General features: G+C 37.3%; 1 protein-coding gene across 1 annotated transcript in view; it reads right to left on the bottom strand.

Moving 5' to 3' along the window:
- The window catches only part of Nme8 (NME/NM23 family member 8), a 55,019-nt gene that overhangs the window by 13,778 nt on the left and 13,733 nt on the right, over nucleotides 1-27,508 (bottom strand). Inside the window, exons 9-14 of the mRNA XM_034510923.2 lie at nucleotides 25,918-26,010; nucleotides 23,365-23,555; nucleotides 22,143-22,318; nucleotides 4,029-4,173; nucleotides 2,701-2,808; nucleotides 1,840-1,991 (exon numbers count right to left, since the gene is read on the bottom strand). Of these exons, the coding sequence (XP_034366814.1) occupies nucleotides 1,840-1,991; nucleotides 2,701-2,808; nucleotides 4,029-4,173; nucleotides 22,143-22,318; nucleotides 23,365-23,555; nucleotides 25,918-26,010 (865 nt within the window). The remainder of the gene's footprint in view (nucleotides 1-1,839; nucleotides 1,992-2,700; nucleotides 2,809-4,028; nucleotides 4,174-22,142; nucleotides 22,319-23,364; nucleotides 23,556-25,917; nucleotides 26,011-27,508) is intronic.

Raw genomic sequence — 27,508 nt, 5'->3', positions numbered from 1 at the left:
ACCAGCATCTGTTGTCGCAATAATGCCAAGGTTTTACGTTAGTGGGGCTGGGTTCTTGTTTATTACATCTGATTTTTCAGCTATAGCTAACCATACATTACTGATTCTTAACACAAAATATACAAATAGCTACAGTAGGATTGTTGCTTTCCTGCTGAAACTTCACATTGTTCTGCATTCTTATTTGCCAAGATACCAAAGAACAGGCTATTAAACTCTGAGCCCCTGATGGTTTCTTTAGCCCCAAATTCAAAGGTCTTTCCATAATCCTCCCCAAGTTATGGTCAGTTCTGTCAAATCAATAGTCTACTCTCTGGTACCAATTTCTGGTCTTAGCTGGGGTTTATATTGCTGTAATCAAACCACAGTGATTGGAAATTACTTGGGAATAAAAATATTTGCTTCATCATATGTTTCCACACCACAGTCCATCACTGAAGGAAGTTAGGGCAAGAACTCAAGAGGCCGCAACTGAAGAAGAATACCTAGAAGAACACTATTCACTCAGTTGCTATTTCTGCCCAGGCTTGGCACCACCCACAGTGAGCTAGTCCCATGTTCCTCAATAATTAATCAATAAAATGCCTCTTTCTGCTTGAGCTGCCTTTCCAGGCTTAGTTCCAGACCTACTGCCCAAGGACCACCTTTCCTAGTTAGGTCCCAGATCTATCTTTTTGTCAGGGCTGCCTTTTTTTGGAAAAGTCACTTCTTCCCTTTGGCTCCTGTGGTGGTTTTAATAGGTTTGGCTCCCATAGATCCATACATTTCAATGCTTTGCCATAGGGAGTGGCACTGTTAGGAGATGTGGCCTTGTTGAAGTAAGGTATGGCCTTGTTAGAGGAAGTATGCCACTGTGGGGGTGGGCTCTGAGGTCTCTTTCTATGTTCAGGCTCTGGGCAGTGTGGAATCTAGTCTCCTAGCTGCCCACAGAAGACAGTCTTGTGGATGTCTGCCTTTGGATTATGATGTAGAACTCTCAGGTCCTTTTTCAGAACCATGTCTGCCTACATGTTGCCATGCTTCCTGCTATGATGATGATAGACTAAACCTCTGAGATTGTAAGCCATCCTCAAGTAAATGTTTGCCTTTGTAAGAGTTGCTTTGGTCATGGTGTCTTTTTGCAGCAATCAAACCCAAACTAAGACAGCACCTTTCACTAAAGCCCTCTGACATCTGCAAACCCACAATACTAGTTCTAGACTGGAGTCTTTGAACCCTTTTTATATGTGAATCTCCTTTGCCTGTTAGACCCGCGGCTTGGGAGCATCTTCCCTGGTCCAGTTGAACAGTCATTAGCCAGCTTTACCCGAACTAGCCTGGGTTACAGTTCTCTCGTACTGGCCCAATCTAAGGAAGGCTTGACTATCATGTCAGACACAAGCAAAGAAAAAACAATACACATGCCTAGGTTAAATCACAAAAACAACACAAATGGCCAAAGCAGTAAATTTCCCATCAAACCCACTAGTCCTACAGCAGAACCCAGAATGCAGAATTTAGAAGATCAATCATAAATTTTATTAAATAATTTAGTGAATCTAAAGGAGATATGGAAAAAAACATTTAAATAAACTCCATGTAGCTAAAAATAAGTGCTTGAGTAATGTGTCTAAGAACATATACACAACCAAGTGGGGAAATGAAGATAAGTCAGGATTTAAAGACTGAGTTTAATTTAAAAAAAAAAAAAAAGAACACTGAAAAGAAACAAAAACCAAAATAAAGAAGAAATTGAAAAAATTAATATTCCAATTAGAAAATTTAGTGGGGTCATCTCTCTGTAGAATGAATCAAACAGAAGACAAAATGTCAGGGCTTAAAGATGAAGCAGATGCTTACTTCTTTCTCCGTGAGTCACATGAGGCTTAATCAATGCCAGCGTCCTCTGAGGAGGGAAGAAATGCTCTATTTCCTTCTCAGCTGCTGCTTTTGAACTGCTCCCATAGAACTGGTTGATAGGAAAATTTCCTGAAGCAAACTGTACACATAAACTTAGAAAAGAAAAAAGGGCTAAATTAAAAATTGAATGTAATATAGCAGTCTAATGTAATATATTACTGTTTATGTTAGCAAAAAAAAAAAAAAAAAAACAAATCAAGCAACTGCACCCATTTCAGATTGAAGTATTATACAAAAGGAAGCAATTAGCAGCTGACTGGGTACACTATGTTCTTTCAGGGAGGTAGCAGATATTAGGAAGAAAATAGGTGAACATTAAAGTCTCATTGTTAATAGATATGACCAAGGGAAAACAATAAAGAACAGAGACACCAGTAGTGAAAAATCCTGGCTAGCTATGTAATCTTGATTGGTAAGATTAAAGTTCTCTGTAAAGTAGTGTTAAGGTTAACCTTAATTTTTCTTATCCACATTTCAAAACTCTTATGATCAATTAAAGATGTTGCAGCTATGATTACAAATTTTCTCTGGGTAATTTGTCATAAATTGTGGTCATGGTAGATATTTCTTCCAGCAAATAAAGATGAGAGAGCTAAGTCAAGTACCCCATATTATCTTTTAAAACAATGGCCATCCTTAAGCCACTGTTAGACCAGTCCTCCAATTACTCCACCAGGAACAGGTGCTTTCCCAAGAAGCTGTCTCACACTAAAATTGTGCTTCCTGTGTCTTAGAATTCAAAAGAAACCAAACTGTTTTGCATGGAAAAAAATGGAAAATCATAATTAATGTAAGTGATACCTCTGTGGATTAGCTGCATAGGCTTCCTCAATAGTTTTTGGCCCGATTAACTCTTTCCAATATTCCACACCATTTTCCCTCAGTAGAGCAAGGACATAAGAGTGATTACTGTTAGAAAAACAAAATCAGTCCTACTTAGAAGGGGGAAGCAAATAATCATGGTAGGTAGAGGGTGTGAAGGACTTGGGAGGGAGAGGAAGGGGAGGAGAAAAGGGGGGCAGGATCAGATATAGGAGGAGACAAGGAAGATATACAGAGGGTCAGGAAATTGAACAGAGGTGTGTAGCAATGGGGGATGGGGAACTGCGGGTAGCCAACAGAAAGTCCCAGATACCAGGAAATCAAGAGGCTCCCAGGGCCCAATGGGGATCATATTAGCTGAAATGTCCAACAAAGGGGAGAGAGAACCTGTAGAGACCATATTCAGAGGTTAGGCACAGCCCCTGGTTGAGGGATGGGACCACTCACCCATCTCCAAAATTTTAACCCAGAATTGCCACTGTCTAAAGAAAATACAGAGAAAAAAGAGTGGAGCAGAGACTGAAGGAAAGGCAATCCAGAGACTGCCCCAACTGGGGATCCATCCCATATGCAGACACCAAACCCAGACACTATTGCTGATGCCAAGAAGTGCTTGCTGACAGGAGCCTGATATAGCTGTCTCCTGAGAGGCTCTGCCAGAGCCTGACCAATACAGATGAAGATGCTCACAGCCAACCATCAGACTGAGCATGTCAAATCATATACAAAAAGTCCAATAATACTATATATCAGCATCTACTCAAGAGCATACTCAGATAAGCTGAGAAGAAAGATGGGAGGAAAAGATGGGACCACAGTTCCTTAGAGTGGTTTCTTCCAGGCTGCCATTCTCTGGTTGATTTATGTAACCTTGCTGTACTGTTGCCTCAGGTGCATATGGCTTAGTCCTCTAGATATAAGGCAACTTTCTAGGGTCTCATTTCTTTTCCAGGACATGTGACACAGAAAGATTATCAAAGCCCCCGAAACAGTAATCAGACTGTTCAAAGGGTCAGACAGTGCTCTGCTTGGACTTGGTGATACTGCTCACTCTGGAATGTTGCATCCTACTTTAGTGGAAACTGGTATGTGTCCATGTCCATGGGACCTATTATTTGTTCTAATAATATTTCAGAAAGAGAGAAGAACATATTTGAGCAGAGAATGAGACTGACAATGACGTAGACCAAGAACTTGTTTATAGAATTTATAAGTTTTTTCAACCTAATTAAAAAAAGAAATCTTAAGAAAGGTTGAAATGAGAAGACTATAATCACAACTCTTTCTAACCCTGAACACTGCCTTACCTGCTCACGTATCCTACAAGAGTATCAAAATACTCTTCGTTCTCATAGATCTTGCACACTGTTTTTGCTTCTTCCTCTGATAATACTATTTGCCTCTGCATCAGTATGGTGAACCCTTCATTTTGAATAACTTTCAACACATCATCTAAATAGAAACAGTTATGACAAAGTCAGTTCCAAACTTGCAGATTTCTCTTTATAAACACAATATATGGTGCAGCATTGTGAAAGTTATCTTAGGTGTCTAACAGTCCTGTGAAATGTCAAAGTTCACATTAATGACTTCTTAGGCTTCAAGATGAAGGACACTTCTTAATGTATCAGTTATGATGTTGCTTCAATGTTTCTGATCACAAAGTAATTACTCACAAACTCCTATACAAAGAAGCCTCAGGAAATAATTTCTTTTGCTGTATGCACTGTATCTTTGCAGCTATGTGGTGGCGTGAATGGAAATGGCCCCCGTAGGTTCATATATTTAAATGCTTGCAGTTGGTGAAACTGTTTGTGAAGGATTAGAAGGTGTGGCCTTGTTGGGGGAGGCGTGTCACTGGGGGTGGGCTTTGTAGTTTCAGAAGTTCTTGCCATTGCTCATTAGCTCTTTCTCTGCCTCCAACTTTTGGATCAGATTCAACTTTATCAACTATTTCTCTGGCACCATGCCTGCCTCTACTCCCATGCTTATTGCCATGATGATCATAAATTCACCTCTGAAACGCTAAGCAAGAACCCAACTAAACACTTGCTTTCATGAGTTCCTTTGGTTATGGTGTTTTTCTACATCAATAAAAACAAAACAAAACAAATAAACAAAAAAACTAAGATAAGATACCTACCTAAATATTTAACCAATTCAAGTATAAATCTTTATAAATAGAAGGCTATTATTTGACTTGTTTATTTGAGAAGAAGCTTGTTGACTGAATATCTATAACTATTTCTCCGTTTCCTTCTCACTAGCCTGCTTCTCTCAATTGAAGACCAGAAGATGAAGTGTCTTGCCTTCTTCCTGAGTATGTAAATGAGCCCAGCTGTGGTATATGACTGTAAAAAATATGTTGAAATGTTATGAAAGATGTTCCTAGGAAACTCTCCCTGCTCTGCACTTGCTTTCTGCTTTTAACAGTTAAGAACATGATGCTGGAGTCTGTAGACATCACTGGATAAACCAAAAATATAAATCTTTACCCAGATCCCAGACAGTATTATGAGTGGTTAGTAATTATTTTTTCCAATCATCTGACTCAAAGTATAAACTAAGAGAGGCATACACAAGGACAACCAGCCACCAAACTTCTGGTAAGTGCAGTTTCATTAGCTGAAACAGCTATGGCTTCCCCACAGCTTTGTTCACAAGTCAGTATAAGAGCCATGATGGCCAATTTCTTGAGAAGCAAATGTCATTTGTTACAAGACTGTAAAGCTTGTAACAACCAAGCTGCAAATATGCAGGTTAGTCCACAGGCTCACTAGGTTAGTCTTACCTAACAATTATTTGTTACATAGGTTAGTAAATTTATGATCTGTCTATTGTGGGAGAGGTAATATATCAGATGTATTTGCTTTGCCTTGATCAGAATCTTGTGCTTAATGTCAGTAAGAAAAACAAATACAGAAATGTACTATCTTTCTTACATAGAAACTAAAAATAGGAGAAAGAAGCCAGTAACAATCCAAACATAGAAAGATCCTAAATAGATGTATTTGCACTAAAACAGCAACAACCTCAAAAATACTATTTGCTGGGGGAATACTTAGGAGCAAATTATTTGACTCTACATAAAAATATAAATTAATAAGGAATATAAAAAATATATCACATTAAAGAGAAAATATATATATATACACATATAGACTGAATAGAGGTTCATTATATTTTTTGAAATGAGAAAAATTAATATGATAATTTTATTTGTGTGTGTATGTGCAATCATGTATGTTCAAGCACGTATATGTGTTCATATGTGTATGTGACTATATGTGCACATGTCTGCAGAGGTCAAACTTGGGCACTGTTCCCCGGGAGCTGTCCACATTGCTTTTTGAAACAGGATGTCTCACTGAGACTGGGCCCTCACCAAGTAGGCTAAGGCTAGCTGACCAGTGAACCCCAGAGATGCATGTATCTCCATCCTTCTAGTGCTGAGATTACAAGAATGGACCTGACTTTTTCTCTAGGAAATGGGAGCAGAGGTTCTTATTCTCACATAGCATGCTAACACTCCAACCCCAAATATGTTGGTGTTGCCTAAATTAAATAATCCACATGGGCTTTACTTTAGAATTTCTTGAAGTGGCCTAGAACAATAAAATACCAAAATTTAATAGAATTTTATTGAAAAAGAAATATTATGGATTGTCACTATTAAATTGTTTTTTGTTTGTTTTTGTTTTTGTTTTTCGAGACAGGGTTTTTCTGTGTAGCCCTGGCTGTCCTGGAACTCACTCTGTAGACCAGTCTGGCCTCGAACTCAGAAATCTGCCTGCCTCTGCCTCCCAAGTGCTGGGATTAAATGTGTGCGCCACCACCGTCCGGCACTATTAAATTGTTAAGAATACAATCCTAAAAATGATAAAAAAAACAAAAACAAAAAACAAAAAACAAAAACTGAGGCTAGAATCAAACCAAGGATCAGTAGATTAGGATGCCTGAGAAGCAATTTCAATCTTTCCCCTTTATCATTATCCCAGCAGCTTCAGGCAGCATTAAGGTCCCTGAACCATGACAGCAATCTGTTATTTTGCAGCTCCTATTAAAATTTATAAAGAAAAAAAAACTGATTTTGTTTAAGCAAAAACATTTCATAAATTCTTCAAAGGGGTGAGGTTGTTGGCACTAACTGGAGTGTACTTGTTTTCTTTAGAAAAAATGGAATGTCTCAGTTGGCCAGTAATGGGAGTCTGATGCTCATGTGAGCCCCAAGCAAAGGCATCTGTCATGACTTTGACCACCAAGTATGACCAGGAGTAGGTAGAACGTACATGGGAAGATTAAGGAGTAAAAAGGTTGGGAAGCCTTTGGAGATGGTCAGTTGAAGAGGTGTTACTGCAGGAGAACACAGATGTGGTGTACTCGCTAAGGGTACTATGGTCCAGTGGAGGTTTGGGGATAAATTTGTGTGTCATTGGATTATGATTATTAACATATTGGAGTATATCTCTGTAGTTACAGAAAACTTCAGCCTTGGGGGAGAAAGTGATGTTGGAAGAAAATAAGGGGTATCTCTGCAGGTGGAGAGTTCTTTCACAGCAGAGGTGACATTCATAGAATTATAGCACTGAAGTCAGTCAATCAATCAGGAAATATAGAGCTAAATAAATAAATTTTATAGAATAATGCTTAATTTTATATTTAACTAAGAGAATTACATGTCCCAAATAACTTGTAAATGGTCATAGAGATAAATTATAGCATGCATCAGGTCCTAGGTTCACTTTCCAAAATCACAAATAGTAACAACAACAGCAACTCTGATGCTAAAAGGTAACATATCTCAAGAGGAACTCTAAATATTCCTCAAGAGTGAGACATAGCAACAGTAAACTTCAAAAAGAAATGTGCCAACATATATAATGGTCCTTATAAATGGTTGCTTAGACACAATAATCTTTCACTTCTATGAATGGATTAGAAATATAGCAAATGATAATTAAACATATTAATTATCACATTAATTCTCAAAAATTGAAACCCTAGAACAGTATATAAGAACTTGAAGGGCTAGAGAGAATGCCTGGTTAGTAAAGTGTTTCCTTTGCATGCAGAGGACCCATAGAAAAATCCAGGGATTGTGATCCCAGCACTGGGAAGTAGAAACAGGTGGATCCTGGGGTTCACTGGCCAGACTTTCTAGCCTTCTGTGCAATTTCCAGACTGGTGGGAGACACTGTCTCACAAATAAAGGTAGATGGTGCCCGAGGAAGGACAGCTGACAGCTGAGGTTGTTCTCTGTGTAACACACTCATACTCATACATGTGTGTGTATGCGCATACACAACATGCACCTGTACACATAGGCATGCAAGTAACCACACACATGTACACACCAAAGAACATGAGCTATATAGATTTTTATGATGCATTAATATAAATATTTTGTTGTAAAAGAATAAAGAAACAAATCTTTACATTTTACATTGTAATGTTAAACTGATAAGAAATATATTAAAATATCTCTCTTTTCCTCCTCTCTGTCTGTGTGTGTATGTATATACGTTATTTTATGTGTAAATGACAAAAGCAAGTTTTCAAACTGCTAGTGAACTATTATATAAACTATTGTTTCTTTTAAATTTGTTGTTTTCCAAATATTATTAAATGGTTAATAATGTTTACATAAGGCCATTTTAATATGAATTTTCAAGCAGTCTTTAAAGTTTTTTTTTTAATACAGAAAATGTGTTTTAACTGTGTTAAATTGCTGAAGTCTTGGGGGGAAGTGCAGAAGCAGGACCCTCTAGATAACCAGATCGGGGTCATACATGCTAACTCATTTTTTAAATAATTGAAGAGTGGGGATTTTTTTCTGATTAGGAAAGTCACAACTATTGTTGAGATTGTGGAAGATACCCTGGCTCTCCTGTTGGAAATGTAAACTGATATAGGCATCCTGGAGAGGGGTTCCGAGTGACAGAGAGATGGCTCAATGGTTAAGACTATGTGCTGCTCTTGCAGAAGCCCATGATTCACATCCCAGAGCAAACATTGGGCAGTTCACAAATATCTGTAACTGCAACTCCAGGGGCTACTGTACCGATGGCCTTCTCTACCATATTCACTCACATGCACAAACCCATACACAGACATATAAAGGATAAACATAATTTTAAAAATGCATCTTTTGTTTTAAAAAGTGAAAATACTACTTTATGATCCAGAATTCTACTCCTGGGTATATATGCAGAAGAAATGAAATCAGCTTGTCAGAGACAAGCATACTCTTGTGTTATTATAGCACTGTTCACAAGGGCTAAGATACAGAAACATCTGTCCATAGAATGATGGATAGGAAAAACAAGGCAGCACACATGCCACAGAAAATACTTATTCGTTAAAAGAATAAAAGTGTGTCACTTACAAGACTGTGTATGGAGGAAGAGATCATTGTGTTAAGCAACACAAGCCAATCATAAAAAAAAAAAAAAAAAAAAAAAAAAAACAAGTACTTAAGAATCTCATTTGTATGTGGTTTCTTATATGGATGTTGACCATTCGGAAACTGAAAGGAGAGTAGCAACTTCTGGAGGGCAGGGAAAATAGTGGGGAGGCTTGTTCAGGAAAGCTCCATTAAATTGTAGTTAGGAATGAGAAGTCCAGGTGAGAGATTTCATGGAGGGGCATGAGATCTGGGTTAGGGCCTGAGATCCTGGTGGGGTGCCAGGGGGGCCAGATCAAGATTAGACAAGGTTTACAGGCATAAAATCTGTACCAAAGGATCCAGGTACAGGAGAGTAGAACAGAGGCAACAGTGAGCAAAGATGGAAAAGCTGAAATGGCATTTCCATCATGTCCTCTCTTTTTCTATGTCCTCTCTAAGAAAGATCATAATAAAACCGACTTAGATAAGAAAAGGACTGAGAGGTGGAATGCTAAATTACAAGCAATAGAAGAGAAATTGAAGGATCTTTTAAATCAGAATAAAGAATTTTCTCAAGATAATCTCTTGGAATTTGATCTAAAGCCTATAGTATCACTTTATGTCAAGATTTCATTCTAGGTCTATTAGAAAACCTACAATAATTTTCTTCAGCTACCTTAAGACAATTATCTCCAGCCAAGAGAAACTCACAAAGTTCTGATAAATGTGGATGGTAGCCCATAGAAATGATAGGTCTAGGGAGATTTAAAGAAGCAATGGTTACATATTGCATGCAGTCACCTATGTGAAACAAGTACTTAATAACTGGGCCATGCAAAATCATATGATTCAAAAGACTGGAGAGACTTAATATCAGCTATTTTAGAAGCTGTTCCTCTAGTACAGTGGCTGACCTGGTAAAGAAAGGAGGCTTCAGCTATGAACAAAGTAATAGGACTAGGGGCAGTAACATGTGAAGGGTAAGTTGCAGGGAAGGTTAGCATAGTGATTTATGAATATAGAGTATGTTTGATGATACAGCCTTAGAGCCATGTCATAAAGTAGTATCAAATGCTTGAGACAAGTTTGAACAACAGGGAAAACAATCTGAATCATTTCCCAAGATAACCGAGGGCTCAGATGAATCTTTTACTGACTTTTTACAAATATTAACTTTGGCTGTAAATGGAACCATATCAGATCCAGATACAAGAGAAGTATTCATTGAGTTTTTAGCTTTTGAGAATGCTACTGCTGAATGCAAAAATGCTATTAAACCTTTAAAGGCCAGACTTGCACCCATTTATGAATGGATTAAAACTACTTTATGTTGGATCTAATGTTTACTATTCAGTTCTTATTGGACAGGCAATTATAAAAGGTATGAGAGCACAACATGTCCAATGCTTTGACTATGGAAAAACAAGTCATTTCTTAAAGGACTGTAGACAAACAGTTTTTAAAGATAAATTTTTCTAATGCGAAGGAAGGAGTAGACACAGGGCTTATGAATGCAGATCATTCAGAGATTATGAGGTAATTCAGACCATCAGGAAATGGTTGAAGGGGCTTCACTAGGGCCTCACCAAAAACGAACATGAACCATTTATACCATGTCAACCAAGGAGAGACTGTTCTAGAGAACAACTAGAAAAGATAATGCCTGATGTAACAGACAGTGCTGCTCTAAGCTTAACTACTCTGATGGATAGAACAGGAAATGCTAAAGATACCAGGAAACAGGTACTTTGGTAAACTACAATAAAAGATAAGAGATCAAAGTTGAAATTACAATTAGATGGAATTGAGATTGAAGGCCTAGTAGATACTGAAACAGCTATAACAATAATTTTACAATATTCTTGGAATCCAATTTAGAAACTTCAAAAGGTAAATACACAGTTCCTAGGGATTGAGACATTGTCTCAGGTAAAATAAAGTCTAAAATTGATTAAATGTATAGGACCATGAAGGCCATATGTGATAGATATAGCCATGAACTTATGGGGAAGAGATTTATTGCAGCAGTGGGAAACACAAATTAGCATTCCTCCAACTTCAGTGACAAGTTGTAAAATAGATATTCCTGATAAAAGTATTGAAACATATTGTAAAAATTAGTTACAGACCATCAGGCTGTCCATGGCAGGAGTTGGCTTTCCAAATTTATAAGGAGGGCCACTACTGATAGATACCAACTACTCTACCACTAAAATGGTTACATAACAAGACTCTTTGGATATATTTTTTTAATGAGGAAACATTACAGGCCTTAGAATAGCTGGTTCAAGAGCAGCTAGTAGCTTACTATATAGAAGAGTACACCACCCCACAGAGTTCTCCTATATTTGTCATTGTGAATGTGTTTAATTTTGAAGAGTTGTAAAAATAAAGTATGTACATTACACAATTGATACCTCTTCAGGATTCCAATGACCTTCTTGCTTCGAGCTCTGAAAAAGCTGATTCTGTAATTACATGTTTATTCAAAGTGATATCTATCTTAGTAATGCCTTTGCAGATTAAAACTGCTAATGTCATCTGGCATATGAATCCAGTAAAGTGCAATGACATTTAAACATTATAACATAAAGCACATTACAGGCGTATCTTATGATTTGTCAGGTCAAACAACTGTACAAGGAGCTCACTGCACTTTAAAGGAAATGCTTAAAAAACAGAAGGGGGATATGAGATCTTCCAGAGACAGATTACATAATGCTATATTAACTTTAAAATTTTTTAAATGTCAATGAGACAGGTAGTACAACTGCTGAAAAACACTGGATTTTAGAAAGGACTGCTGAATTAAATCATCCTATATACTTTAAGGCTGTGTTAACTTCATAAGAGTAGTCAGGAAATGTGTTGCATTGTGGGGAGAGGATATGGTTATATTTTTACAGGAAACAGAAAACTGTAGATTTCTTGAAAGATTATATTTGACCAGAAGAGAACTCCTGAAAATGTTGGCTGCTGACATGGAAAGTAAGGAAGAAGACACCCAGGAAAACAACAGAACAGGTAACACAAATGAGGATCCCACTACGTAAGAACAGCTTGGGAGACAGGCTGAAACATGGATGTCTCTGCAGCAGCCCACGCATTGTTTTTGCCATCTGGTCCTCATGGCTTATTATTATTACTATGCCATCCTCTCATATAACATAGATGGAGATTTATAACACATTATTACAGTTCAGTTATGTAGTCCAAACAGACTTATAAAGATTGACAGATGTCTTTCACGTGCTCAAATATAAAGCAAAGAATCATCTTCAGGTGATTTGTACACACTGTACATCCCATACATCTGTTAATGCAGAAATGTGCCTACCTTTAACAGTCTGTGTGCTTTCAGAACAAAGAACCAGATAGAAATGAAGACAAAGCAGCTAGCCCTGGTGATCCAGACTCACAGGTTGTCTCAGCTGCTGTTTCCTCAAAAACTGTATCCATGATAGCCTCACAGTGGCTACATTAAGGTGTCTTAGCCTCTCAGAGTGCCTCAGCTAGGCCTGTACCTCCTGGACATCAAATCAAACACCAGCTCTCCCAGGATGTAGCCAGCATCCCAATTTTCTTAGGATGCCCAGAGATGTCATCACCCTCAGACAGTAGAACGCATTCTAAAGAACATACACCTTCATTCCCTAGAGGTGGGGTGGCTGGTTATTGGTCACTCTGTGGATTATGGATGTTTCTTGTCATTTGGTGGGTGGGGGCAGTTAGTTGCAAGTTGTTAGTGGTCATGCTCACCTATCTAGTGTTAAGGGTGGGAGCAGAGAGAAAGGGGGTGAAAGGGAAAGGAAAGCTGGAGTTTTATGGTTTTCTTAAGACTTAGAATACAGTAAGTCTCAAACATTTTAGATATGTATGGATTTTTGTATAATGATAGAAATTTAAGATTATATTTGCTATGAAATACTGTATATATGATTCAGCTCTTGTTTAAGATATATGTACATGTGCAACTCATTTAGAAATTTATTATACAGTCCTTGTCTTATAAATGTTACAATTGCAAACTGTTATATCATTAAGAAATACAAGTTAGTGATCAGTCAACTATAAACAATCACATCCTTTATTGTGTTCAGAACTACACTTGCGGTCATGCTAGGTTCTAATATAGTTGTTTGTTGGAATAAGCTTCATTTAGCTTCCTATATATGTTTTAAAAGTTAAGCAATATCAGACAAGTGTGTTTAATTAGGTATGCTTTAGATAGATGGTCCTCAAGCGCTTCAGAGATCTGCAGAATATGGCATTTATGATGTTGTAATAATGAAAGGTTTTCCTGACAGAGAGACATCAACTCCTGGCAGCACTCCCAATCTCTTCCAAAGACGATGACTGGCAGGAGACCCTCCACCTGGAGCTTACTTCAAATGTGGCAAAGCTGCCCATTGGGCTACAAACCATCCTTTACCTTGAATGCTGACAGCAAGCTGTCCAAACTGTGCGCACATAGGAAACCGGGAAGTTGATTGTCCCAGTTTGCCTAGACAAGGTAGGGCAGTCCTGTCAAAGTTCCCACTTCACACAAACGTCTGTCAGATCTTCTGAGCCTGGCAGCTGAAGGAGGATGCCCCTCTGACATAAAGGCAACTTGGATGACTGTCCAGGTAGCCAGCAAGTCACTATCACTTTTTTTTTAAATTTGGAAGCTGATAACTCTGCACTTACTGTTTATTCAGATAAAATTTATCCTTCTCAAGTGTCTGATAGAGTTGATGGCCAGAGAGTTATAGTTTTACAGTTTTTCTTGCTACCAGATTTAAAAGAGAAAAACTTAAAAAAAAAAGATGTTAAGTTTATAAAGGTTAAAAGACATAAAAACTTCAATTGTAAGGATCTAAAAAAGTTTTAGGGTTTAAGAAAGTGTTTTTAGGTTGGCAATGCAAGTTGTTAAGATTAGAGGATGGGAAAGTTTAAGTGGTGATAAGAGAATGATTTAAGATTATATAAAAGGACGGAAATACTCCAGGTAGATACTGAAATATTTTCTCCAAAGTTGCCAAGTACAGAAAGACTAAACGCTATAAATATAATTCTTACCTTGATAGTTCTCTCCTAATTGTATATAATTTTCTATTGTTAGAGATAAAGCCATTTCTTGAACTAAAAGGGGGAGATGTTGGTGTGACCCCCCAAATATTGTATTTCTTGGCTATGAAATGAGTTCCTTTTCTTTTCAATTGCTATTTGGATCTGGCACCACCCAGTTAGCAGGATCTTCCTCACCTGCCTTTAAAAGAAAGCTGCCTGGGGGAAGTTGCCTCTTTTCACAATAAAAATCTAACAGCCAAAGTTGGGGCAGGAAGTTTGGGCAGAACTTCTCGTCAGGTGGACAAGCAGGGAAACCCAGAGAGATGCAGATGGAGGGAGGAAGCAGAAGGGAGATGGGGTGGAGCTGGAAGGAGGCAGTGAGAACCAAGTGGAGAAATGGAATGGGAAGAAGTCAGGTTAAGTGAGAAGCTACCTGAGAGACTTCCCCAGTAAAAAGTGAATAGCTTTAAACTACATAAATATTAAATATATAAACTATAAACTATAATATATAAACTTTAAACTATATAAATATATAAACTTTATAATATAAAGTTTATATATTTTTTATAAATATATAAACTTTAAACTATATAAATATATATTTAACTATAATATAAACTATATAAATATATATATAAATATATAAACTTTAAACTATATAAATATTATATATAATATATAACTATATAAATATTTAAATTATATAAATATATAAATATACATCTTAATTAAACCTCAAGCTGGATCTCACAAAAGCCCCACAATAAATTATGCAAACATATTTAAAATATGCAGTTAAATTAAAATGAGGCACTTGAAAATCATGCAGATTCTAAAAGAAAGGAGGAAAGAGGAAAGAGACAATTCTAAATTGATAATGACATTTAATCTAAATGTCATAAGTGCAGCAATTAAAAGACAGATGTTCAGACTCTATTTGCTTTTAAGACTGTATACTCTGTGCTAATCACTGGTGAAGGGACCAAATGATAATAGAAATGATTGACAAGCTTCGGTGGGAAATGTAGAGAAGGAGCTGTGATGTCTCCGAGGAAATAGAGGAGATAAGAAGAAAGGATTGTTATTGTTTATGTTACTGTGCTTGTTCCCTTACTCTGTCAGCCTTAGTGGACTCTTCTCAAGATCCCCAGCTGTGCCACTCTCATCCATACATGACATGGCCATTGCTACCTCTGAATAGAGCACAGTGGTCGCCAATACAAGACCTTCATAAGACTAGACCACTAATATCCCCTTGGGGAGCAGAGAAGTCTAATAAAACTCAGGAGGTCCATGACGTTCGCAGAATACATGAGATAACTCTCCTAAAAGGTTCTATTATAAGTAGTCAACAAATTCTAGGAGGATACCCTTTCTTGGTATAGCTATGCATGAGTTACCTATTCTATATTTAATGCTAGGAAAAGCCACTGATGCACCAAGTTAGATTTGGATATGAGCACTTATTCTGTCTGTAATTGCTCTATCAGGGACAAAGGGAAACAGAACAATTAGGAGAAGTCTTTCAGTAGTAGTGAATACTTGAGACCTTTATATCATTTCCTACATGCACACACATAAGAGATTAGAAAATACTAATTATAGAGTAGAACCATTGTATTGGTGGGCAGGGCATCAAAGTCTGAGCAGTCTCCGTAGTCCATGCTAGCCTTGAACTCATGGTAACCTTCCTGCCTTGGGTTCCAAAATACTGGGATTTCTTGAGTTAACTACCACACCCAGCTAAAATAGAATAATGTTTAACAACTTATTACCAGTGGTATAAATGTTATTTATAAGGCTGTATCTCTCAATATATTTGTACACAGTGTTCACTGAAACATCCTACTGATATCTGAGATGGCCACAGAAAGACTAGACAGCAGGTGGTACAGGAAAACTGAAGACATCAAATTATTCCCAAAGGAAAAAAATCAATCATTTTGAAATACACTCTGAAAATTCTCCAAAACAGGTTTTTACAGGAAACCAATTTATCATAGACTTACCCCATCTAGGGAAAGGGTGGTCAAATAAGTATAGCCCACTCTCTCCCCCTTTCCTACATAAGTGACAGGTTATGTCTAAGAAAGACTTCAAGTTGTTCTGTTCAGGGACTCAGGTCCAATAGAACGCTAGCTTTTATTAGAAGATAACCAAGTGACTCTTCTTCCAGAAGAACATCAGTAGAAGCCCCCTGCATGCAATGGCTTCCAGTTGAAAAGTACAGATATAAACTCCATGTAAAGAGTTCTTAGAGAAACTTAACTAAACTAAATCTAGCTAATTAAAGTAAAGAAAAGCTCAAGCACCTGTTTCATGAACAAGTATTAAACACAACCCAGATTCTGAACACATCAACAAAAACACAACTAAAAGCCTGATTGCCTCAGTTCCCACTAGTGATACATTTTGTCTGGCTTTTACTAAGAGTAAAGAAAATCAAAGAAATTGAGAAATGAGGTGGGGAAATACAAAGAAGAAAAGAATAGGCCTCTGCAGTGAAACAAACCCATAATGGTAGTATCAGAAAAAAAGAAAGAACTCGGTATCCTGGGGAGAGAATTATATTATATTATATTATATTATATTATATTATAGCTATTAGCTAAAATTTGCTTAATTAATTATTGCAAACTGGAGAAAACAGAATATGATAAATTTCAAAATATTTACACCTGTGCATTCTGTCTTCAAATTGTAGGAAAAAAATAACAAGAAAATCTCAAGGAAAGATCCAAAATAACTTACCTACAGAATAGGATAAGACCTACGCCATTGTTCCCTCAGACACTATGCCAGCAAGAAAGGAAAGACTAAAGTTCTTAAAATCATACATCTACCTAGAATCCTAAATCTGATGGAATTCAAAAGGCATCAAAAGTAAAGAACAAATAAAAAAAAACATTCTCTACAACACACAGAGGGCATGTCTCCTCAGTAGATCAGACTTGGCGAGAATGTTTGAAGAATTCTTTCAGGATGAAGGAAAACAGTGTCTTAGAAATTTAAGTATGTCTACATTGTGAAGGAGAGGGCATGAGAGAGTAAAGCGATGGTGTAATAACAGGATGCAGAAGATCCTTCTTTGACTTTTCAGGTTCTTGATTCCATGTCAGTATTTAGTATAGTGCACTTATGCTGGAGACATGAATTTGCTGATGGAAGTGGCAGACTGTACACACTGGGAATTGCCTGGTATCTGAACTACCCCTTAAAATTATACTTACTATTTCAAGTCTTGAGAATGGCTTAGCAGGTAAGAGCACTTGCTGCTTTTACAGAGAACCAGTGTTCAGGTCCCAGCACCCACATGTTCACCAGAAGGTCTGATGCCCTGTAGTGTCCTTCACTGGCACCAGGCATACAGGTTGTGCATAGACATGGAAGCAAAATTCTCAGACACATAAATTACAAATAAATTTAAGTTAAAAAATTATCACAGTATTAGAAACTTCAGACTTTAAGGTAGTCACTAGAATGTGATTGTCAAAGAATATTTGAAATGTACATTGATCAGCTTGTGTTTCTGTGAGAAAACACCAGTGATTGGGTGGATTTAACAGCAAGAATGTGTTTTCTTATAAGTTTAGAAGCTCATAAAGAAGTGCAAGATACAGATGCCAGAACATTTGACTTCTTCTGAGGTCTCCCTTTCTGGCTCCCTAAGGATTTGTGGACATTTCCTATGGACTTGTGGGTCACACGTCCTATGATCAGACTTATGGTAGTGGAATGGAGAGGAGCAGCTGATCATGTCTCATCATATCAGAACAGTATTTTCTGTAGAGTCATGACCGTAATTCCCATGTAGACTGGCCTTTATGATCTTACTTAACATGAACAATTTTCTTAAAGACCCTGTTAACATACACACTCTGTGAGAAATTTTAGTTTCTCACAATATGCTAAGGGAAGAAAGAAAAGTCTTTGTTTAAAAGCTCATTTAAAGAAAAAAAAAGACAGAAAAAGAGGCATAAGAAGCTAAGAATAAAAACCAATTATAAATTATATGCATTCATCAGTTTCATCTCTAATCATTTTATAATAATGTAAATGGTGGTAATATGACATTTAAGTTGAACTATATTAAAATATTTTTCTATGAAATATATTACTGTCAAAATCTTTGAACAAAATCTGAGGGAAAATATTCATAAGCCACATCTTCAAAATATACAAAACAATCAGAAAGTTTAATAAGAAGAGAACAAAAGCTTGGGATACACGCTGGAGTGGCAGACTTCTTTCATAAAGAGCTGCAGCGGACAAGTGAGCTCCCTGGAGACAGCCCAGACCTCTAGTCTGGCTGCATTGGGTGCACTCTGCTGAGGAATGGATCCAGAAACTTAGTCCTGAATTGCCTCTTTCTACTGCTGTGCTTTCTCATGTTTGTCACTGCCGCGCTCCTCAGTTATGTGGCTTGGTGTGAGTGGACACCAGAGACCCTCAATGCCTGGTGTGATTACTTACTGTGTGATAGCCTATCCAACTGAGCAAATTTCCTGCAGATCAACAGGAAGATGAACTTTCATGAATTAATGCTGCTTAGATGAATTTATAACTTTATAAAATTCCTGATTTGATTCAAATAATTTTAGAGAGTTTAAGGAGATGGTTTTAGTTGCTTTTCCAGAAAAAGTAATAAAGTTAGAATCAAGAATACAATGTGCTCCCTCTTCAGAGAATAGTGAGTAAAGGCTGCATAACAAAGAATACAATGAGCGTTCATATATTGCATTAAGAAGAGAAACAGGCTTAGGACAAATCTGTGATCAAGTCAGGTCCAAGAATGAAGCCACAGTTGTGCACTATGATAAAGGGAGCCAGGCCATGTGAAATTGTTTCTTTGAACTTATAATGACCTTATAGATTGAGACACTGTTTTTAACTTACTATGAACATCTTCTGTAACTCCCTTTTTGTGTAACATTTTATCAGTAGGGTAGTTTTATAGAGGACTTTTATCTAAGAAGGTATAAAAAGGTCAGAGAGAAAAAAATAAAGTGTTGTTGGGGTTCTGCTCCATCCACCAAATGAATATGTATTACAATAATACATATATACATATATATGCACATAATAAAGTATGTAGATATGTGTGTATGTATACAAGTATGCATGTGCACTTGTGAAATTGATGGTTGGGCCTGGCCAAGTATGTATGTACAGAATTTTCTCTCTTCCTTTTTTTCTTGTCAGCCTCTTAAGGGTTAAAAAAACTTCAGAGTTTCTTGCCAGGCATTTTTGCCAGGCCCAGATAATTAAGTTTTGTTCTGTCAGCTCTGCTGACCCTGTCAATTGCCCACCATTCTCAGCCATGGGGAGAAAGGGGCATCTGCTGCTATCAGCGCAGATCCCAATCTTGCTGCCTTCCTTGGTGACCTGGATGCTGTGCAGGTCTCGGCACTAAGGCACTAAAGATCTTATAAAATGATTAAAATAGAGCATGTGTTTTATTATTTGAAATATTCAGCATGTCATTGGGTCAGACACATTTGGTATCTGCTCCTGTAGCTAACATCAAAAGATCTAGAGACACACCATACAGGAAGATATAGGCATCATTAGTATGTGTGTCAAAAATGCTTAGCCACATACACATCATGGTGAACCCCAAATAAGGGCATCGGTAAGGTATCATTGTGTATCCACTAGTCAGATGAAAGTGGACAATGCAAGGACTGACAAGTGATGCACACTAAGAAGAGTTCTTACTTGGTGACTGTAAAATAGAAAATAGTAACCCTACATTGAAGTGCACTCTGGATGTTTCTTGCACAGGTAAATACAACTTTATACATGATCCAGGAATCAGGTTCCCAGCTATTTACCTGATTAAATTGAAAGCTTGTATCAATACAAGAACCTCTGTAATGTCTATGGCAGTTCATTCATGAAAATGAAAGAAACTGAAACTGGGCAAAGGGGTCTTTAATAAATCATCTGATGAACTTCATCGCACTTTTGCAACTGAATATTATTATTAAGTAATAAAAAGCCATGAGCTATGGAACTTCAAAGACAAGAGGAATCCTAATGGGTATTGATACATGGAAGAAGTCAGACTGAAAGGGCCACATGCTGTGTAATTTCAACGGCATTCTTCTGGAAATACAAACTAAAAGGATAGCAGAGAGCTCAGATATGGCAGAGCATGTGCAAGAAAGAGAAGCATGGGTACTTGCAGGCCTGAGGGTCAGTGCTGACCTCTGCAATCGGATAAACCATGTCGTACGATTGTCTCAACACTTGGAATGTTTTGGAATGTTCAAAACTGAGAGTGAACCTTGATAAAAAGCTATGAACTTTCATTCAGGTATAGCAATAATATTACAATATTAACCAGAATATATCACAATAACACAAGATGGTTACGAGAAAACAGAGCAGGACCCAGCTCTGCACATGAGAGCTAGAAGCTCGGTCACTCATTTAATAAAATTGTTTCAAAGCATAAAGTCTATTAATTTTTTAAAAAATGACATATTCATTATCAAAGATCCAAAAGTACAAAACAAACAAATAATAAACAAAACAAACAAACAAACAAACAAATAAAGGCAGTAGAACCTCTAAGGCCCAGGTGATTTCCCTAACAAATCTCAGAAAGTATTTACGAAGCATGTCAAGTGATACAACCTCTTCCTTAAAACATGGGAGGAAAGACTATTTTTTCTTGTTTTATGAGTCCTGCATTATTTTGACACTCAAACCAAATGATTATAAAAGAAAGTACAAACACTCTTCAAAAATTAAAGTAATCCACCATATTATCAAATGCAGTAAAATATGTAATTGCCGTAGAGAAAGAATAAGTTGTTTACAAAGTGACAACACTCATTTATAATAAGATAGACTTAATCCCCAGCAGTGCAAAATAAAATAAAGATATAAGCATTAACAACAAGGACAATTTGCTTTAAGCCACATAATACATGCAAATTTCCTTAACCTGAAAAAGCACATCAACAGTTAAGCTTGCACCTAATGTTACAGAAACTGAACCTTTTGCTTTAAGATATGGTGTGTCACTACTGTACAACATCAGCTCAGAATCACACAGACATATCAGCTTGTCTAAGGAGAAAAACCAAAAGAAATCAAGGCACACAGATGGGAAGTATATCACCCAAGGCAGGTGACATGCACTGTCAACAATTCTCAGTCCTGTTCAGGGAATTTGACCAGCAATGTCTAGAGACACTGGTGGTTGTTACAATTCAGCTTGGGAGGGATCCTCTTGGCATTAAAGACCAAAAGTAATGATAAGCATTTGGCATTCCGGCATGTGATGAACTACCCACCCTATACCCCACAAAAGAAAATTCCCTAATCCCAGTACACATAGAGCTAGCGTTACAGTAGTACAGTGTTCTATAATTATATACCTAATACTGTATCAAAACTCCCATATGAGTGCAATGGTGTGTTCAGATGAATAAATGGATGAATGAATGAGTGAAACTGTGGAGAACCTCCATTCTCACTCTGGAGAATTTTCTCTGCTGTGATGATGGGATGTGGTTTTAAATGACCAGCACGTAGGGATGGGACTTGGAGCTGTTTTTCAGTGTCAGTGTGCTTACCTACAAGTGAGAGCCTGGGCACTGTTCCCAGTACTGGAAAACAAATAACCAAATAAAAATTATACTCTGAGTGCCAGGCATGCTATGCATGCTTTTTTTATCTTCTGATTTTTATATTAAATAGACCCAGTACCCTATCTTATTCAAGTCACACTAGTGATCTGGCTTTCCCAGAGCTCTGTGCCAAGGGACTGCAGATATGAGATAGTTGCCCTGTCTCCTTGTGTCTTTTAAGGCATTGATTGACAGTGCTGAGACAGACTCCAGCAAAATCACAGGTTAGACCATGCTTTGTAAATTCTTCAGCTAAAGATTCCTTATATTATTAGAAAGTGATGAATCAATATTCAGATCCTACCCTCCCAGTTCTTATTTTGTGACTCACTTCCTACCTTTCTCTTCCTCACAGACTTCTGGATGCAGCAATGCTAGCGTCCTTTGTACATTCATGCTTTTCATGGTTTTAAAATTAGGGAATAACACATCAATGAACTTAGAAACCTTCACCACATCGTCCTCGACATCACAGAAATCAGAGAGATGCTGTCGGTCCAGATACTCCTGCAAACTGCCAAAACCCAAAGTATAATCTAAGATTATTATGAAATGAGGTGTAAGAGCTATGTTTGAAATTTTTATGTTATTGAATGACTTAGAATTTAATAACATAATACACCACATTGTTCTGCTCACACATTACCAATCTGAATGTAAATCCCACTGCTCCCCCCATCCTTTGGCATCCACTGAATTCCCTTTTGTTTTGCTCTATCCTGCTTTAAAACTTGAAACTGAATGACATCATAACCTTGCACAGGAGTAGAATGTTTGAGTAGCATGAAGAAGGCTCTGGGTTCTGGGCCCAGCAATACAATGGCAAAACAAAGTCTCAAGTGATCTGCTACCTAGGAAATATGCAATAACCAGAAACCACAAGAAAAAAAATCCCACAGTTTGTATGGAAAGGGGAAATATCTTGAGCACGCCAGACAGACAATGCAATAGCACTGGAACACAGAGCAGCAGCAGACCTAGCCACAGGGCCTCCAGGCTCAAATATCAAAATAACTTCGTCCTCACCAAACTCCTTCAGATGTGTCCTGGAAGACTTTTGTATCAAACTCTGGCTCTTAGTCTTTAGCAGAGTAAAAGTCACAAACGGTAACACATAAAGCCAACATTCTGAAGACTGCTTGTTCATTTTGAAATACTTAAAATATGGATTACTAAAATGTATATTCATTTTGTCACCAGCAATTTTATACCAGTAAATGTCTTAAGTAAAACAGGGAGCTTAGGAGACAAAAGGAAATGGTTGGTGTAGGAGAGTGGACAGGGATGGCTGAGGCCATGCATGGTTTGGATATAAACCCTAAACCTGAGAGAATGAGACCAGATTGGGTGCCAGGCTTAGAAAAGTAAGCAAGGAAGTTATGCCCTTTCTAATTTTCTTGTCATAAATATTCAAGGAAATCCCCCATTTTTGAATATATAATATTCAAGGTTGACCAAAACAAAATGTGTACCTATAGAAAAACACTAGGTTTTGAGACATCTGGGCATCATATGCCATCACCTAGTGATTGTACGTGATAAAGGGCTTGTCTTAGCTACCTGTCCCGTTTCTTCTTTACCAGCACAGGTGCAAACCTAACGTGAGGCTCTTCTAAATTGTCAGGTTCTTCTTCTGTATCAATCTGAGGGAGAGTTTCTTCCTCAATAACCTCTGAGTCGTCTCCTTGAGATATAATGATCACGCAGCTTAGGCCATTTGTCATAGAAAATACAAACTCTTCAAAGTCAGGCTGCAAAAGACAATGAGAAAGTTTCCTTCAGGCTCCTGATGCAAGTGCATTACAATAGCAGCCATTGTGAAAAATAAAAACAACAAACAAACAAAAGCCAGTAAAATCTTTCCTTGTGTGGTCATCAGCAATGTTATGCTGTCTTTACAAACCTTCTCCTTGCAGGGACATTTTTGCACAGTAGACATTTACAGACAGGAGAAAATGATTTTGGGGTTTTTTTTGTTGTTGTTGTTTTGGTTTTGTTTTTTGAGACAGGGTTTCTCTGTGTAGCCCTGGCTGTCCTGGAACTCACTCTGTAGACCAGATGGCCTTGAACTCAGAAATCCTCCTTTGTCATTGTTAATAGCTCTTTAACTAAAGGTGAGACTTTGTGACCTCCTCCCATCTCCATGCTGAAACTTTGTCTGGCTTCAGCTTAAGCAGGTCTTATGCATGATGTCACAATCAAACTTAATGGCTTTTTTTCCTTTTTCTCTGTTTGTTTTGTTTTGTTTTTGTTTTGTTTTGCTTTGTTTGTTTGGTTTTTTTTTGTTTTTCGAGACAGGGTTTCTCTGTATAGCCTTGGCTGTCCTGGAACTCACTCGGTAGACCAGGCTGACCTTGAACTCAGAAATCCGCCTGCCTCTGCCTCCCAAGTGCTGGGATTAAAGGCATGCTCCACCACTGCCTGGCACTCTCTGTTTTTGTTTGTTTGTTTGTTTGTTTGTTTGTTTTTTAATTATTTCTTTTCTTTGATTTTTTTTGACTTTTTAAAAAGGACGCAAAATTGGGTGTGGAGGGAAGCAGGGGTAAATCTGGAAGGAGTTGGAGAAAGGGAGGAAATGGTTAGATATATTGTACAAAATACTCCAAGAACTAACACACATGACATACAGAGAAAGGAGAGACAGAGACAAGAGAGATTTTTTGGTGCTCAATCCCAAAATTTCTAGTTCAGTAATTGTCACAGTTGGATCCAATATGTCTCCCAGTGGCCATGTACTAAAGGATTGGTCACAAACGTGTGATTGCTACCGAAAGCAATGAAACCCTTAAGTGGAAGGCTGTAAGATCACTGGGTATCACCTTGAAACAGTTATCAGAACCCTGACATCTCCTCTCTACCACTTTTTGTTTCATGGCTTCAGGAAGGAAGCAACTTCAGTTCACTATGATTTCCTGAATATGACATTCTGTCTTAACACAGTCACCAAGGTTATGGCTCCAGGCCACTATGGAATGAAATGTCTCAGATCATGAACCCAAATGAAACTCCGCCTTTTCAGTTGACCTTCTCTGCTATGTTTGAACACAGTGATAGAAATCTGGCAAACACAACAACTTCTGGTAACAGGCCTAGGGTGGTGCTTCACAAAAATACGTGCATATTGTTGACACAACTGGCAAAATTCTACACACACACACACACACACACACACACACACACGGAAACTTGGATAACTAGAGTATTAGATCAGTTTAAAAGTGCTGACTCTTTATGGGTAACATACACGGCACTTCCTAACAATATTCCTGGATATGGCTATTGAGCACCTGAAATGTACATACTGTAAATAAGACCCCAATTTAAAATGTGATTTAGTTTCAATAAGTTTAAATTCAAATAGCCACATATTAAAAGAGTGTTTATTGAAGACAGGTCTCCTGATTTCCAAGTCTCTCTCTCTCTCTCTCTCTCTCTCTCTCTCTCTCTCTCTCTCTCTCTCTCTCACACACACACACACACACACACACACACACATACACACTTTAAAATTTTTTGGAAACATTAAACCATTCTCTTTCAAGAAGAAAACTTGCTGGAATACAGTTTCAAAGAAATGATTCACATAAATAGCAGGTTACAGCATCCATACATACCAGATGTACATACACACATATTCCCTAGATATCCATATTTTTAAAACTTCAAAGATTTCCCAATAGTTTTAATTAGAGTGGACTACTCAAAATTTGAAATGCTAACATAAAATAATGTGAAATTAGGAAAGGAAAATAAAAGCACAATTCCCAAAACCCTATGTATTTAGCCAAGGCTGAAAATCGATAGAAGACTGGCTAATCACTTCCAGAGAACATACCAGAAAGGAGTCTTCAACAAAACAAACTACTGAAATCTTTCCCTGATGTTACTGTTTACACTGGAGATATTCCCAGAGATATCATCTTTGGCATATCAATTTGTGGACATCTTTGAGACACCAAAATTTATTCAATTGGCTAGAATTAACAGTTTTCTACTCTATAATGGAAATCTAAATTTATACCAATCATTGTAGTTTAGTGTGTGTATGTGTGTGTGTGTGTGTGTGTGTGTGTGTGTAAATATATACACAGTGGATTTTTAAAAGCTTCTTACCTGATCTTCCATATGAATGTAGAATTCCCTCACTACCTCTTCAGGGAGAATCATGTTATCCTGCATTTCTACGACAAATCCCTCTTTGATTATCTTGAATTCAGATCAGAAGCAAACATGACAAAGGAAAACATGTAAAACAAATTAGAGCTATTTTCTTAAGAACTCACTAAACTACCTCGATTTTAATACTTTCAGATAAAGGCCACAAGAAAATCCACATAGTCTGAAGTGAGTCAGAAATGCATTAAATGTATCCTGTAATACACCCTAGATATCCATATTTTTAAAACTTCAAAGATTTCACAATATTTTTATTAGAGTAGACTACCTCAAAATTTGAAATGCTAACATAAAAGAATGAGGAAAATAAAAGCACAATTCCAAAAATCCCTATATAAATCCATATATATGAATATATTAAAGTATATATATACACTTTCTGAATTATCCATAAGATAGAAATTTAAAAGTACTTCTTAACTATACTCAAAATTATTTTAGCTTCTTCTGTTCCCATGTTTCCATTTTTGAAGGCTAACTCAAGTGAAACACTAGATTCCATAACAGGTTGCCTCCAGGAAACACACCTCATTAGTAAAGACATATACAGATTGAGAATCAAATGATAAGAAACAATTTATCAAGCAAGCAGAAACTGAAAACAACTTGACATAGCAATAGAGATATCTGATAGGGTATATACCAAACCAAAATTAGTCAGAATAGATTTCTTAAAGACATTACATATCTAAGATGGCCAACAATAAATATATATGAACCAAATGCTCAGCCACAAATTACATATTACAAATTACAAATTAGATACTATGGAATGCACACTAATGGAGTTCAAAGGTCAGTTTAAACATGATATAAGTGATTTCAGCACCCCACTCTCAATTTCCTTATTCCAACTGAAAAATGTTCTTATCCAAACTGAAAAATCAACAATGTAACCTCAAAGTAAACATATATGTAACAGACAGATACAGAATACAAAACACCTTATTTTCAGCAGTACATGGAACTGTCTCTAAATAGAACACATTCTAGGCCATAAATCAAGACTTATCAAACATTTAAAAAGCAGCTGGTTTAAGCCCATTCTCTAGAGGATAAATCCTAAAGCGAATGACCAAAGACCAAGACAATTACAGGATTAGAAAGGCAGTCTTATGGGATTAGCTCTGTCCTACTGTGAAATTCCTAAAAAAATCTCTAGTTTTGTTTTTGTCTCTCTTTTGCATTTTGCAATTCAATAAGTTGTTATTGCCACAGAAATTTTCATGACATTCTTTATTTCAGAAGAAACTTATACGACATACTTTGTACTGGCTTGTTTTGTGTGTCAATTTGACATAGGCTAGAGTTATCAGAGAAAGGTGCCTCAGTTGAGGAAATGCCTTCATGATATCCAGCTGTAAGGCATTTTCTCAATTAGTGATCAAGGGGAGAGGGCCCAGCCCATTGTGGGTGGTACCATTCCTGGGCTGGCGGTCTTGGGTTCTATAAGAAAGCAAGCTGAGCAAACCAGGGGAAGCAAGACAGTAAGCATCATCCCTCCATGGCCTCTGCAGCAGCTCCTGCC

Source organism: Arvicanthis niloticus, chromosome 8 (assembly GCF_011762505.2).
Source record: "Arvicanthis niloticus isolate mArvNil1 chromosome 8, mArvNil1.pat.X, whole genome shotgun sequence".
Classification (NCBI taxonomy): domain Eukaryota; kingdom Metazoa; phylum Chordata; class Mammalia; order Rodentia; family Muridae; genus Arvicanthis; species Arvicanthis niloticus.
The sequence above is the reverse complement of the archived record's forward strand: the minus strand, read 5'-3'. Positions and strand labels throughout refer to the sequence as shown.